Source organism: Ziziphus jujuba, chromosome 4, assembly GCF_031755915.1.
Source record: "Ziziphus jujuba cultivar Dongzao chromosome 4, ASM3175591v1".
In the NCBI taxonomy this organism is placed as follows: domain Eukaryota; kingdom Viridiplantae; phylum Streptophyta; class Magnoliopsida; order Rosales; family Rhamnaceae; genus Ziziphus; species Ziziphus jujuba.
Genome location: NC_083382.1, coordinates 24,845,247 through 24,860,083, shown reverse-complemented (window position 1 = coordinate 24,860,083; position 14,837 = coordinate 24,845,247). Strand labels below are relative to the sequence as shown.

Genomic DNA, 14,837 nt, shown 5'->3' with positions numbered 1-14,837 from the left:
TTTTCCTATTAAAATATATCATTAGGAATCATTAGCTTATCTTCTCTTATTAGTGCATCTTTTATAATTTTCAAATCAATCTTCCCATCCAAATAATACATATGTAAATTTTAAGTCAAATGAACATGCAGCTAAAACATTCAAAGTTAGGTAACCATTTCTAACACAATATCTCAGTGCATTCTCTTTTGAAACTTTTACATAACATGTATTTCTTTAATTGCTCCAACACAATTTTGTCATATTAGTAATATATAGTGTATATATAAATAGATATTAAACATTTATAAAGGCTATATGTATGTACTTTGAAATATGGATAGAATCTATAGTTGCTTTATACTTTTGAGGAAACTTGTAATTTGGTAAGTTGATGAAGAAATCATTCTTCTAAACAAACAATTGATCTCAAAACTCTATGAAAATAATGACTAATGGTTTCACTGGAGCAATGAAAGAAAAAAGATATGGTGCAATTCTTCATATTATGTGATAAGATGTAAAGAAATTTAGCAACTTATCCTTTGACCATCACCAATTTTGTAGAATAAAGGCCACCATATTCTTTTAGAATTATACATAAATTTTTAAATTCTTCGAGCCCCATAAGAATAATATCTTGATATCTTTTATTAGTTTGAAGTTGATTTATTAGTTCATCACGTACTTTCTGTTTATGAATTTTTGATTATTTAATTGGTCAAGCTACATGTTTTGTATGTTCACGAGTTAACCAATGAACAATAGTATATATACTTATGACAGCTAATTGATAGCTTCGCTTCCACATAGATAATAAAATCATTTTCTCATTTTCTTGATCATCAATCTACCAATGAAAATATGCCTAATGTTATACTAACATCTTTTTGACATTGTAAGCTATGATTAAAAAAAAAAAAAAAAAAGTGTCAAACTAAACTATGTTTATATAATGCATTAGGGTCACAACTTATATTATCTCATTGAATAATATAATATTTAATCTATATATATCATTAGATATAAAAAATTGACCTATTGTGAATATTTAAAGGCACAGGAATCTGTTTTGAGCAGAGTACATGTTAATGCAATATGACCATATAGGTTCACAGCCTTCTTTACTATTTTATGCAGGGGAAACCAAAAAAAAAAAAATTTTTTTGACACATGAATCAATTATAAGAAAATACATAAAACAAAATAGGCAATATAATCAAATTTATAACACTTAATATATACTACATAAAGTGAATTATAATAATAGATGATATTGCTAAATGATAGGTTTCCATGATTAATAAATTTTAGTTTGATATTAAAATAAAATTATACAAATTTATTTTACTTAAATCTATCAATAAAAATTGAAAATCCAATTTGGTAGATTTTATCAACAACCTGTTTAAAGATCAACTTTCCTATAAAAGCTTACTTAGCAGTCTTATGAAAAATGTAACAACTTAAAATTTTCTTCGAATTGCTTAAATTCAATGTGGCCGTTGAATATATATATCATTGAAAATCATGGCAAACTCTTCCATTTTACAAATCCTGGAATATCATCACTAAACATATACGTCGGCACACACGCACACATATAAAACATAATCAAACAATTCAAAAATAGACTTTCAAATGGAAGTTTTGATTGGAATAAATACTCTTTTGCAAACACAGGTATTTGAATTTTCAATAATGTAAAATGCAAGCACGATGACATTTTAATTACTAGGAAAAAAAAATTAAAAAGGAGCTGCACAATGAAAAGACAAATTTGCTTTATATATGAATATATATATATACATATATATACATTTCTTTCTCAAGTTTGGTTATGAGATGTTCAAAGGCATTACCCCTAAAAATAAAAATAAAAAAATATAATAGCTGCATACCAATGACCCACCATCCTAGCAAACCCATGTCAATTATCCACAGATTTCCAAGTAAATGATAAAATATCAATATTATAGCTGTCACGCAGCCAACTGTCCAAAGATTTTAAAGCAAGTGATAAAATATGAATATTATATATAGCTATCAATATTGTTCATACAATTTATTATGCAAAAATATTTAAAAAATGTATAGAAGATTTTTTTATGAATGAAAAAGAAATAGAATAATGAATAGTATACGAAAGATTCATGTTTAAAAGAATGAAAAAAAAAAAAGAGATAATTCATGTATTAAAGGACAAAAAACAACTTGAAAAACAATACTTGGTGCTAAGCAAGGATGTGGATACTAGGTTGATTGCTTTAATTTTGGATGGTAAGGAATTAGAAACAAATTGTTTTGTAGCTTTGGGTGATTTGATCGTTACATATGAAAATAAAAGTTGATATATGAAAGATAATAAATATTGTCACATAATAAAAATAAGGGTCATTTTGAAATATTTAAAAAATTCATAAATATGAGTAGATGGTTTTATGACTATTACTAGTTCTTTCTCCCGAGTTGAGTTGAGACCGGTGATGAAAATATCGGTATCAATGAAAATATCAAATTTATAATCTTATGGAAATATCAAATTTATGATCTTATAGAAATATTGATGGAAATGTCGATATTGATGTCAATATTGATAAAATTATGGAAACTATAAATGTTTAATATAGAATATAGATTTTTGCATATGAGATAACTAATATAGTAAAATAATATAAAAAATATAATAATTAGAAAACAATGATAATAAAATAGTCCATAAATATTAAAAATTATTATAAGTGAAGAAAATAGAAAAATTTTAGCACCAAAATATAGAAAATTTAATAGATAATACTAAAATACATTAAATTCATAAATATAATTTATAATACATTATTAATACTAAAAAGAACTTCTTGGTGCTTCAAATTGATGATCATATTCAGATGTTTCGTGAGTATAATAATAGACATTTAAACTCATCATATTAGAGAAATTTTTTTATGTAATTATGGATATGCCAAGTATATCTCTCTTTATCAATTCCAATCAACTGTCCAAAACGAGGATAATGTGGATTTAACCAAGGAGGAGTATAACATTTATTTTTAGACATAGGATGACTAAAGATACCAACACTGTAATCATTATGAGGATTATATGGTCTTATTTGACCAATTGGATATACAAATGGGATCTCAAAATTTTCATAATGAGAACTAACGTGTGTACTTAAACTCATTGCATCCAAAGAATTTGAAAGATAATCTTCATCAAGTGGATTCATCGTGGAAATTCCATAATGCTTTATTGAACTAGTGCCTGCTGTTCGAGCCCTATGATCAAAATCCTGTGTGGTATGTGTATATTTCTACACAGTAAATGAGCTTAATGGTTGGCTTGGTTCTCGATAATATGTTTCATCCCCTCTTCCACCTATATTATATCCTCCTCCTCCATTACCACCATAACCATTACCTCTATCATCATCATCACCACCGTTGTCGTCACCATCATCATTATCATCATCTTCATCCTCATACTCATTTGGTTGAGCATAATTGCCATCAAATATTTCTAAACTAAGACTAAATTGTTTAGTTGAAGGCCTTGTCAGTACTTCAAATGAATTATTACCTCCACTATCACTGCTCATAACTTTTTCAGCAATAACATTGTCAACATTTATCCCTAATTATGAAGCATGCATTGCAACTCAAGGATCTGTATTGCCTTTATCTTCATCTAAGTGTGAATTCTTAACCCATTGAATAATAGGATTATCTTCATCTTCACCAGGATTAGCTCCAATTTCAAGAAGATCTAAATAATCTGAATCTAATTGTAGTTAATTTATTAATTAACGAATCCCCAATTTCATATTATAGTAGCAAAAAAATAGTTTCTAAAGTTTTTCATATGAGGGTAAGCTAACTCCAAAAACCCGTCCTCAATTCGGATTGTAGGCTGCAACTCGCCTACATGAAGCCGGAATCACTAGTAATCATCAGTCAGCCATACGACGGTGAATTCGTTCCCAGGCCTTGTATGCATCGGCTATCACACTATGGGGGCTGGCCATTTAGTTGTTTTGTGTGTATCAAAGCAAATGTGCTCCAATTACACTCGCATGCAAACGATGATACAGTTTGTGATAAAATATGCATGGTCAATTTTTTGAATGTTGGAGTGTTATTCCCATATATTGTTTACCATTCAGCTGTATATTTCAACATTATAAATCAACATATATTAAATTTTAATAAAATTTTAAACATTTTGCACTTGATTTTTCTATAACAATTAATAAATGTACTCAAATACATATCTGGGTATCATTTCCGCTCAGGTCGCAATTGTTGTATGGTCACTAAGCCCTTTTCGTGTATCTTTAAAGTATATTGTCTATATATAATTACAAAAAAAAAATTATAAGAAACTTTATTAATATGTTAGTTTGATTGCAAAAAAATAAAAAAGTAAAAAATTACTTGATTTCCAAATTGAGATATACAATTTCAATTTGGATCTAACACTGCAAAAACATCATAAATAGCTTGTTCAATATCTGAATTAGTGTCAATTCATTCTTTATACTGGAATCATGGATTCGGAAAGTATGATACAAAATAATAATAATAATTAAAATCTAATATATAAATTATTTGACAAAATAACAATTAATAGTAAGTAATTAACATAAAATTACCAGCCATATGGAGAGGATGAGAAAGTGTATTATTCCATCGAATATCTATAATGTCCATAGCCCACTGAATTCCTCTTAGGTTGTTGATTGCATATCTTATTTTTTAAAACAATCATAGAATATTGGCATCGAAAATATAAACTCAATATCAACAATTTACAAAATAATATACAATGACTTATATATATTAACAATGTGAGCAACAGAATCCCAAAAATCATTATCAAGGATAAATTTTTCCACTTCTTTACTTGTTTTGTTTCGACTCAATTTATACTTAGCCCATGCATCGTTGGTAAAGACTTGTTTTAGAGAAGATTTATTTTTAAGGAGACTATTTAAAGCAACGTAGTTTGTTGCAAATCTTGTTTTTTCGGGTTGTACTATGTCTCCTTTACATATATCTTCTATTAAAGAAAGTAACCAATTATGATTATAAATATAATTGGTTATCATTCTTGCATGTTGAATCACCCTTGCAATACTCTTGTGCTTTTCTATACCCTCAAATATAAGATCAATACAGTGTGCAGCACATGGTGTTCAGTACAAATTGTACTTTGTCCTCAATTTTTTTACCAGCCTTTACAAATGCAAAACCATTATCTGTAACTACTTGCATAACATTGTTCCTGCCCACTTTATAGATAACATCCTCCAATAGTTTATATATATACTTATGGTTTTTTATTTTATTTGAGGCATCAACTGACTTAAAAAACACTAATGACCCTTTGCAATAAACCATAAAATTCAATATGGACAATTTAGTTGATCCTGTCCATCTATTGCACATAATTGTACAACCATATATCTTATAGTTTTTTTTTTTTTTTAACTTTTCAATATGTTTTTGCATCTCTTTATACTCCATATTTAGATATTTTTCTTTAATTTCACATAGAGAAAGAATTTCAACTCCCATATCTATTTGTTGAGCGCTAACAATCATGTTTTTGAAATGGTGTGATTTTGCCTTTGTAGGTAAAACATTATTATAAATAAAGAACTTTACTATTAGTTTTCCCCATGTTTCTTTGACAATACCTTTTATCAATACATCTTTTACATTTTTTTATTTTGCACCAGATGACTTATATAATGAAGGTGCAGCTGAAGAAAATTGTTGAGATTATTGTCTATGAATGAGTTCTCTTACACTTATTGCACGATGGAACTGAAAATATAGTTGACTACCACATTCTCTAGAAGATCCTGATCTTTGATCTATGGGGTTAAAAAAATTTCTCCTTTGTTTTTTTTCTCATTTGTTTTGTTTAGATGCATATACCGTAGCTCTATATGAGTCTCATTCATCAGAATGCATATCAGCTAAATATATATATATATATATATATATATCATCATCTTCATCATAATTACTTCGAAATCAAGGTAAATTACCCCGTAAATCATTATGAATATCTTTCTCGATTGCCTTTTTTTTTTTTCAATTTTGCATGTTCTTTCTTCTTTAAAGAATTATAAATCTTTTTCTTCACTTTTGGAGGTAAATGAGATTTTTTTGACATTATTTTTTGGATCAAAATGAGCTAAATGATACTTTAATCTTGTTATTTCACCACTTTGCTTTTTATGGTTCTAATATTTGCAAAATGTACCATACTTATTACCTTCAATTGAAATACAATATGACCAAGCTGAATCTACTCTTCCACTATCAGTTTCCATTTTTTCTCTTAATAATTATAAATAACTATTAAATTAATTTATCATAATAATAATAACAACATGTTTAATAATAATTTATAAAACTAAACAACATAAACAATAATAATTTATAAAACTAACATTTAGCAATAATAATGAGTTCAATAAAAAAATATTTGCAATAAAAAGAAGAAGAAGTGATAATAGCAATAATAACAATAATAATAATAACAATAACAATAATAGTAACAATAATAACTATAGTAACAATAATAATGACAACAACAACAACAACAATAATAATAACAATAATAATAACAATGATAAAAATAATAATACTAAAAAAAATAATAAGAATAATAAAAATAATAACAACAATAATATAAGAATAATAATAACAATAATAATAACAACAACAACAACAACAACAACAATAATAATAATAATAATAACAAAACTAACAACAAGAATAATAATAACAACAATAACAATAATAACAAAACTAATAATAATAATAACAACAATAATAACAATAATCAAAATAATAACAATAATAATAACAATAACAAAAATAATAACAATAATCGCAATAATAATAACAATAGTAAAAATAATAACAACAACAACAATAATAAGAATAATAATAACAATAAAAATAACAATAACAACAATAACAACAACAACAACAATAACAACAACAACAACAGCAACAACAACAACAATAATAAAAATAATAATAACAATAAAAATAATAACAACAACAACAACAACAACAACAACAACAACAATACGTATTACGCTGTTATGCATCCAAATTAAGCATCACATTTCCATTATCAATAACTCATCCACAAAATCATATTAATAAATTTATATATTAATGAATGTTAAAATATTAATAAATACCAAAATTAATAATTACATAATATATTATAGTGTAAAGTAAAATTAATTTTATATTAAATCAATTATGTGGTCCATATCTTATATATATAATTAATTCTACATTAAATACTAATCAAAATTTTTACAATATTTATTATTAAAATATTTACTTTTAAATGTCAAGAAACTATGAATTGAAACTTTCTTTCTAACTTGAATTTTCCAAAAGTTCTTTTTTTTATGAACATAAAATGTGGAATAAAGAAAGAAAATGATATTGAAAACTAATCACCTTCACAAAAATTTTTACCTCCATTATCTTTTATTTTTTAGAAACTTTCAAAGTTACTCTCTCTACGATTTTATGCTGAAGAGGGAGGATTCAAAACTTAAAAATATTGCATAAGTAATAGAATAATAAGTATAACGTTTTTTATATTGCATGTTATAATTGATTCTTATACTGCTTTATAAAAAAATAAAATAGAAATACGTGCATTTTCTTACCTCATAATCTCACAAATCAATAGAAAATTTTTTCTCCCTTGTGATATATGTACTTTTCGGTTTTTTGATTGTACAAAGCCTATTTAAAATATTCAAAAGAAAAAAAAAAGAGAACAAAGCAATTTTTTTTTTCAATTTTTAATGATTTTATTTTGTCATTTCGCCCCATCATAGTTGTATTCTTTCGTGATTTTTTCTTTTCAGTCTAGTAGTTTTATTTTTTTAGCCTATATTTACTATTAGCACGTGATAAAATGATTCAAAAACTGCAGGATATTTTATGAAAAATCTACAAAAATTTCCAACACTTTTCAATTTTCTTCTTAGCCAACAAACTTAATGATCACTTCCCTATTTTCATTTCATTTCAAATTATTTTCTTTTCTTTCCATGTCCTTCTCAATGTCCTTCTAAATGTCATTGCCTTGCCATTAAAAATATTGTTAGAAAGTAATTTATAATATTCTGCTTTTTTCTTCACAATCATCATCAAATAATAAACAATCTAAACTACCAAATATAATTAAACAAATCAAAATAACCTATTTTTTCCCAATTGTAAAAGTTAAAAAATAAATAAATAAATAAACACATAGATAAAAAAAAATAATAATAATAACTAAACACAAATGCTATACACAGAGGTCTAGAACTCTTTTTCTTGTTCACTTATAAAATGAAAATTTAAAAAATAAAAAAATTTCTCATTTCCAATCACTTTTTCTGTGATCGTCGGCCTCCTTCATCTCCTAAGTGATGAAATCATCTATGGAAACCAGTTGAAATAGTAAGAACACAAGTAATGCTGCCGACCCAACCATTCGCCTCTTGACCGGCCGACCCAACCAGGAGAAAAGCCACAAGAACTTATTGAATTTCCACCGAAAGAGATGAAAAAGAGAGGGCCGAGTCCATCAGGGATTTCCACCGACAACTGGCATCTCCACTACGTTTTCCATAATTTTCCACTGGAAATCTGAAATTTTCATTGATTTCAGACGATACCGGTGATATTTAGCGACAAGAGCGACATTTCTTTGGCACCTCTTATAGATATATTTGTCAGTGTCGTTGATAGTCGAAACCTGATAATGTTGCCGAAATATCAATCGTTTCGCTGACCTTTTCCTCCCTGGTTGAGACCTATTATTTAGATAGATGGATAAATTAATGTAAAATCTATTCATTTCCATCTTTTTCTTTCCAATTTTGAGTGGAAAACAAAACAAGTAAAAATAAGAAACTCAGGGCCTGTTTGGCCAGCTGTTTTCAGAACAGTTTTCTGTTCTTGAAAACAGAAATTTGTTTCCAAAACAATTTGATATCTGTTTGGCCATTTGTTTCTAAAAACAAATTCTAAAAACAAGTTTAAAAAAAAAACAAAATTGGGAAAACATTAAAAAGATGTTTCCACCTGTTCTCTCACCTTGGCCTCTCTTCTCTCTCACCTTCGTCGCTCGACCAGCTCCTTCACTGGCTTGCGAAACGTTCACCGCTCGTTGACCCACGCACACCAGCTAACCTTCATCGAACAGATCTCGAATAGTCAGCCGTGCCTTCAACAAATTTCGAATAGATCTCTGCTGAAGTTCACCGATCAGGTTTTCCTCGCTTCTCAAATCTTTCAATACTGGTTGGATTCTATCTGTTGATAAATTGTGTTTGTAATTTTTTTAGATTTGGGTTTAATTGCTTATTATTGATTGTGAATTTTTCTTGGTTAGCCTTTGAGTCTCATACCAATTCCACGATATGGCAAAAAAAATTCAGTCGGGACAATAGTGATTCCAATTCCATCAAAGAAATTAAATTAGGAAGTTCTGAATAATAATTGCTATTAGTTAATAATACAACTATTTCACTTCACCCACCTCTTTTACAATAGCGGTTTTTGGTAAAACTCTCTTTTTCTCATGGAGATGTTGATGATGATGATGAAGAGGTTGGCTCAGTTTCTGGTTCTGGACTTATGAAGAGCAGAGTCTTTTAGAAATATATGCAGGAGGAGTAAAGCTAGTTTCCAGCTCTTCTCCATTTTTTCAGTAGAGGACACCCAAGATGATTATTTGATGGATCCTCTTGTAAGGTTGTCCAAATACGGCTGCAGCATTAAAGAGAGTGAAAAAAAAAATGGTGGGGTTAATTAGTCCTTCAATAAGTCCCGACTGAATTTTTTTTGCCATATTGAATTTCCCTTTTCTATGCCTTTGCTTTTTTGGTGATCTGGATAAAAAGCTATACAGAAGATAATTTTATGTGGGTATTTTCTTTTTTTGCTGTGAGACAAGGACGCCTAAAGCTTTGGGTCTGCAACACTGTTCCACTTAGTTAAAGTAGTGAACCAAAATACAGGACCAGTTGATAATTAAATCTTAATAGTTTCTTTTAACAAATTAATTTTCTTTACAATCAATTTATATATAAACTGGCAGGCTGCTCTGCTCATAAAGAAGAAATGACTTACCACTAGGAGCAAAAGAACTATCCCAAATGCTGGGAGTCCTCCCATTTTCGTTTGCTGCTCCTTCCACCTTCCATGGAATAATATATTTAACATAAACATCATTAATTACTTCTATGACTTCTTGCATGTATGTATTTATATATATATATATATAGTCCAGCTCTTATCATGAGATTTTATTTTTAAAAAAATGCATATATTAAAATGATATATATGAGTCCGTACCACAATTTCATCAGGTATCCTAATGAAAAATTGTTTTATATATATATATATATATATATTATTTATATATAAAACAAAAAATATAAATGGATCTGATTAGCTGAGGTTCCAGCGCCAAAGACAAAGCCAGTAGGGAAATCTTGTCTGTTAAAAGCCTCAACTGCTAAGACCCTAACGCTGGTATTTAGCACAAAAACAAGCAACAAACAGACTCTCGACATTTTTCTTTCTGCCGATCACTACTAATTATGATTTAGAGAGAGAGAGAGAGAGTTTTTTTATCGAACTGCGATAAATACACATCGAATACACAGTCAATATAGTCAATAGTGATTTATCTTTTCAAGTTGCATAATTATTTCCTTCTCTCTCACCACTGGAAAAGATGTCGATAATTTTAAATGATTCTTATTATTATTTTGTTTTTTGTTCTACAAAAGTTATTCGGATTGTTGTTTGTTTGGCTGCTTGGAATAGACAAATCATTATCTTTCTGGTCCTACCTACCTACACACGCATTGAATTTTCCTTTTCATGGGGATAATTATGGATTATTCTCTTTAATTTTTTTACAGATTTGTTATAAGTGCAAGTGTGGCCTAATAGAGACGTGTGGACACCTTTTATGTTTACATGAAACCGTGTACACATACATACATATACAAACAAAAGAAAAAAAGATAAAGGATGGGATGTTTTGACATGTGTGTGTATATATATATATGCATGGAGCCAAGAAAAAGTTTGTGTGGCTAAACAAAAGACATGTGGATACCTTTTCACATGTTTATATATATATATATATAAAAAGAAAACAAAGCATATGGAACCATGTGCTTTTATGGATTTTGTCCAAGTTCTACATGTATATATATATATAGGTGGAAATTACATGCATATATATATATAGGTGGAAATTTCTTGTGGTGGGTTTCTTTAGATATATATATATATATATTATTTGGATGATATATATATATATATATATATATATATATATATATATATATATATATTTTATTCACGTTGATTATCTTTCTTGCCTTTTCATTGATTGTTTTATCTTTATGTTAGCATGGAATTTGTCTCTCTCACTTTCTATGATGATTCCCTTTGTTGAAACTTTTAAATTCCTAGAAATGTTTATGATGATTGCTTCAATTCTGCTGTTTGTTTTTTCTGTAGTATATTTATGCGATGTCAACTATGGAAAATGATGGTGGTGATGATTCAACTCTATGGAGTGCTACCAATGAAAAGATTTATATAGATGTTATGGTAGATTTAATAAACAAAGGTGGTATGAAAGATGGTCAGTTCAGTTCAAAGGAATGGACTAATATGTTTGAAGCTCTGAATAATAAGTCTAAAAGAAACTACAACATGAAGCAAATTAAGCAGAAATTCAATAGGCTTCGAAGTAAGCATCATGAGTTTAGTGAGCTGTTGCAACAAACTAGATTTGGTTGGGATGCTGAAACTAATACTGTGAATGCTACAGATGAAATGTGGCAAAACTATATACGGGTATATGTACTTTCGTTTGAGGATATACAATATATTATTATTATTATTATTATTATTATTATTATTATTATTATTATTATTATTATACGTTGATGAATATATTATTTATTCTTTTAGGTGCATCCTAAAGCAACTCAATTTCGAAAGAAAGGATGTGAGCATTACAAGCTATTAGGAATTATATTTAACAAGTCAACTGCTACTGGAGTGTTTCGTCATGCATCTACTAGTGATCCACCCAATACTGATGATGAGATGGAATTGGAGGCTGAGAGTGCACATCTTAACATTAGTCTTGATGATCCCTTTTCTACTCTCGATAAATTAACAAGCAATTTGAGGAAACGCACTGCATCATCTAGCTCAGAACGTAGAAGTAAAAAGGAAACTAGGTCACAACAAATGAGTGATGCAATCCAAGCATGGACTGAGACAGCAAAGGCAAAGACAGAAGTTGCTAAAGCTAAGGCAGAAAAATATAAAAGTTCCTATAGTGTGGATGATAATAGTATTGGTAATGCAAAAGATTGTTCCATTGCTACATGTGTGAGCCTTCTTGAAGCAATAGATGGAGTTGACAATGATACTTATCTTAAAGTAGTAGAAAAGTTGAGAGAGGCAGATTGGAGAGAGATATTTATCCATATGTCTTCGCCTAGGAAGAAGGCTTGGTTAGATAGTCTTTAGCTAGATTATCATATATCATAATTATATCTGTAGTGGGATTTGATATATTAGGATTTAATTTTGTCGGTTTAATGTTTGTGGAATAATATGTTTGGATTTTTTTAGATTTTTGTATGTTTTATATGTTTGGATTTTTATACTTTATATGTTTAGATGATATGTTCAAATGAATGCTATGTTTGCCTACACTTGGTTAATGGTGTGCTTGATTATTGGATGGTTAAATTGTTTTAGAATTTGAGATCTTTTAATTATTTCATCTTAATATATATTTATATTTTAATATTATATGCAAGAAGGACAATAGGTAAAACTCATCTATGGATGATATAAATAGTTCCTCTTCTTCTAGTTCAGATGAAGAGTTTCAAGACTTTATGATGTTTCTTGATGTATGTGAGTACACTAAACGTTTTCTAGAAAAAATATCTCAAAGAACTTCAATGTTGAGTGGTCAAAATTTTATAACAGAATTGTTGAATGGGAGTGAAAAAACATGCTATGAGTTGTTTCGAATGGACAAAAATATTTTTCTTTCTCTTTGTACTTGTTTGAAGCAACATGAATATTTGAAAGATACTAAAGAAGTTAGAGTTGAAGAAGCACTTGCTATGTTTCTTATAATAATTGGTCACAATGTGGGAATGAGACTTATAGCGGATCGTTTTCAACATTCCCTTGAAACTGTGGATAGACATTTTACTTTGACACTAAAAGCAATATGTAGACTTGGAAAAGAATTGATATGTCATACAAACTCTCCATTGCCTTCACATATCGTCAACAATCCAAAATATTTTCCATGGTTTGAGGTAAATACTTGCTTTTGTAAATATAATTTATGAATTTTGTTATTCTTAGTTACTTTTTAAAAACTAATACTATAATATTTTGGTGTTTTTAGAAATGTATTGGTGCAATTGATGGCACACACATAAGCGCACATGTTCCTGCTGAAAAGCAAGTTAGCTATAGAGGTAGAAAATCTATAGTGACTCAAAATGTTTTATGTGCATGCAATTTCAACATGATGTTTACTTTCGTTTATGCTGGTTGGGAGGGCACTACAAATGATTCAAGAGTTTTTGTTGATGCAATTACAACATCTGAGAATAAATTTCCATTACCTAAAGAAGGTAAATATAAAAAATTTTATTGTCTTATTTGATATTTTTTAATAACCAAAATTTCCATACATGATTTCATTTTTTGTATCTTTTTAGGTGAATATTATGTTGTTGATTCTGGATTTCCATGTACCATGGGTTTTCTTCCTCCATTTCGAGGTGAAAGATATCATTTGCAAGAATATCATGGTAGAGGTCGCCAACCAAGAGGACCAAAAGAATTGTTTAATTATAGGCATTCTTCACTTAGAAATGTTATTGAACGTTTCTTTGGTGTGTTGAAAGCGCGGTTCCGAATTTTGAAAATGATGCCACCTTACAAGCAAAGTAGACAACCTTTGATAGTTATAGCTTGTTGTACACTACATAATTTCATTCGAAAGTGGGCACAAAATGATGTTATGTTTACACAATGGGAAGAAGAAGAACAAGAGATTGAAGATGAAGAAGCTAGTACAAGTGGATCAAACAATAGTATAGATTTGTCAGACGAAGTAGCAACAGCTATGGCAGCTTATCGCAATCAGCTTTCACAAGTAATGTGGCATGACTATGTTATTCAAATGTAAAATTAGTAATTTAATGGATATTTATAATTGGAGATTTTATATTAGACTTATAAAATTTAATTTCCTATTAGCAACAATTATTTTATTATATACTATCAACTACGTTTTATTATATAATAATAGACAAAAAAATTCAATGGAAAAAAAAAGTTATATTAGATTTCAATATATATTTTATATTATATATGTATATAATTCATTAATATGGAAATGAATTAATATTATGTAAATATATATAAATATATTATAGCTACATATATTATATATAAGGTTCTTTGTATGAAAGAAAAATAAATAAAAACCTTGTATGTAACCCAAAAAAAATAAAAAATAAAAATAAAAACAAAAAACTGTTTAAAAACATGTAACCAAACATATTTTCTGTTTTTTGGTATTGAAAACTGTTTTCAAAAATCAATGGCCAAACGCTCCTTGTTTTCATAAAACAAGAGAAAACAGTTTTCTGTTTTCATTTCTGAAAACAATGTTTCAAAAACAGAAAACAGAAAACATGGCCAAACAGATCCTCAATTTCTTCCATTTTC

At 28.1% G+C, this 14,837-nt stretch overlaps 2 protein-coding genes and 1 long non-coding RNA gene across 4 annotated transcripts; 2 read left to right on the top strand and 1 right to left on the bottom strand.

Annotated features, from left to right (window-relative positions):
* Positions 1-9,008: 9,008 nt before the first annotated feature.
* On the bottom strand, positions 9,009-10,356 carry LOC107419045 (uncharacterized). 2 transcript variants are annotated; one of them, XR_009638734.1, is made up of 3 exons: positions 10,158-10,316; positions 9,565-9,794; positions 9,009-9,338 (listed from the first exon to the last, which is right to left on the bottom strand). It is a non-coding gene; the product is annotated as an uncharacterized LOC107419045 (long non-coding RNA). The 2 variants fall into 2 exon arrangements; XR_009638735.1 differs by lacking the exon at positions 9,009-9,338 and having other exon boundaries at positions 9,476-9,794; positions 10,158-10,356.
* A 1,168-nt stretch (positions 10,357-11,524) lies between these two features.
* On the top strand, positions 11,525-12,821 carry LOC107422063 (L10-interacting MYB domain-containing protein-like). The gene is made up of 2 exons (XM_060816587.1): positions 11,525-11,909; positions 12,027-12,821. Exons 1-2 carry the CDS (start codon positions 11,580-11,582, stop codon positions 12,594-12,596), a joined length of 900 nt encoding a protein of 299 aa, XP_060672570.1. The 5' UTR covers positions 11,525-11,579; the 3' UTR covers positions 12,597-12,821.
* A 95-nt stretch (positions 12,822-12,916) lies between these two features.
* On the top strand, positions 12,917-14,292 carry LOC125420021 (uncharacterized). Its single transcript, XM_060816798.1, has 3 exons — positions 12,917-12,988; positions 13,501-13,732; positions 13,820-14,292. Exons 1-3 carry the CDS (start codon positions 12,917-12,919, stop codon positions 14,290-14,292), a joined length of 777 nt encoding a protein of 258 aa, XP_060672781.1.
* The last annotated feature ends 545 nt before the right edge of the window (positions 14,293-14,837 follow it).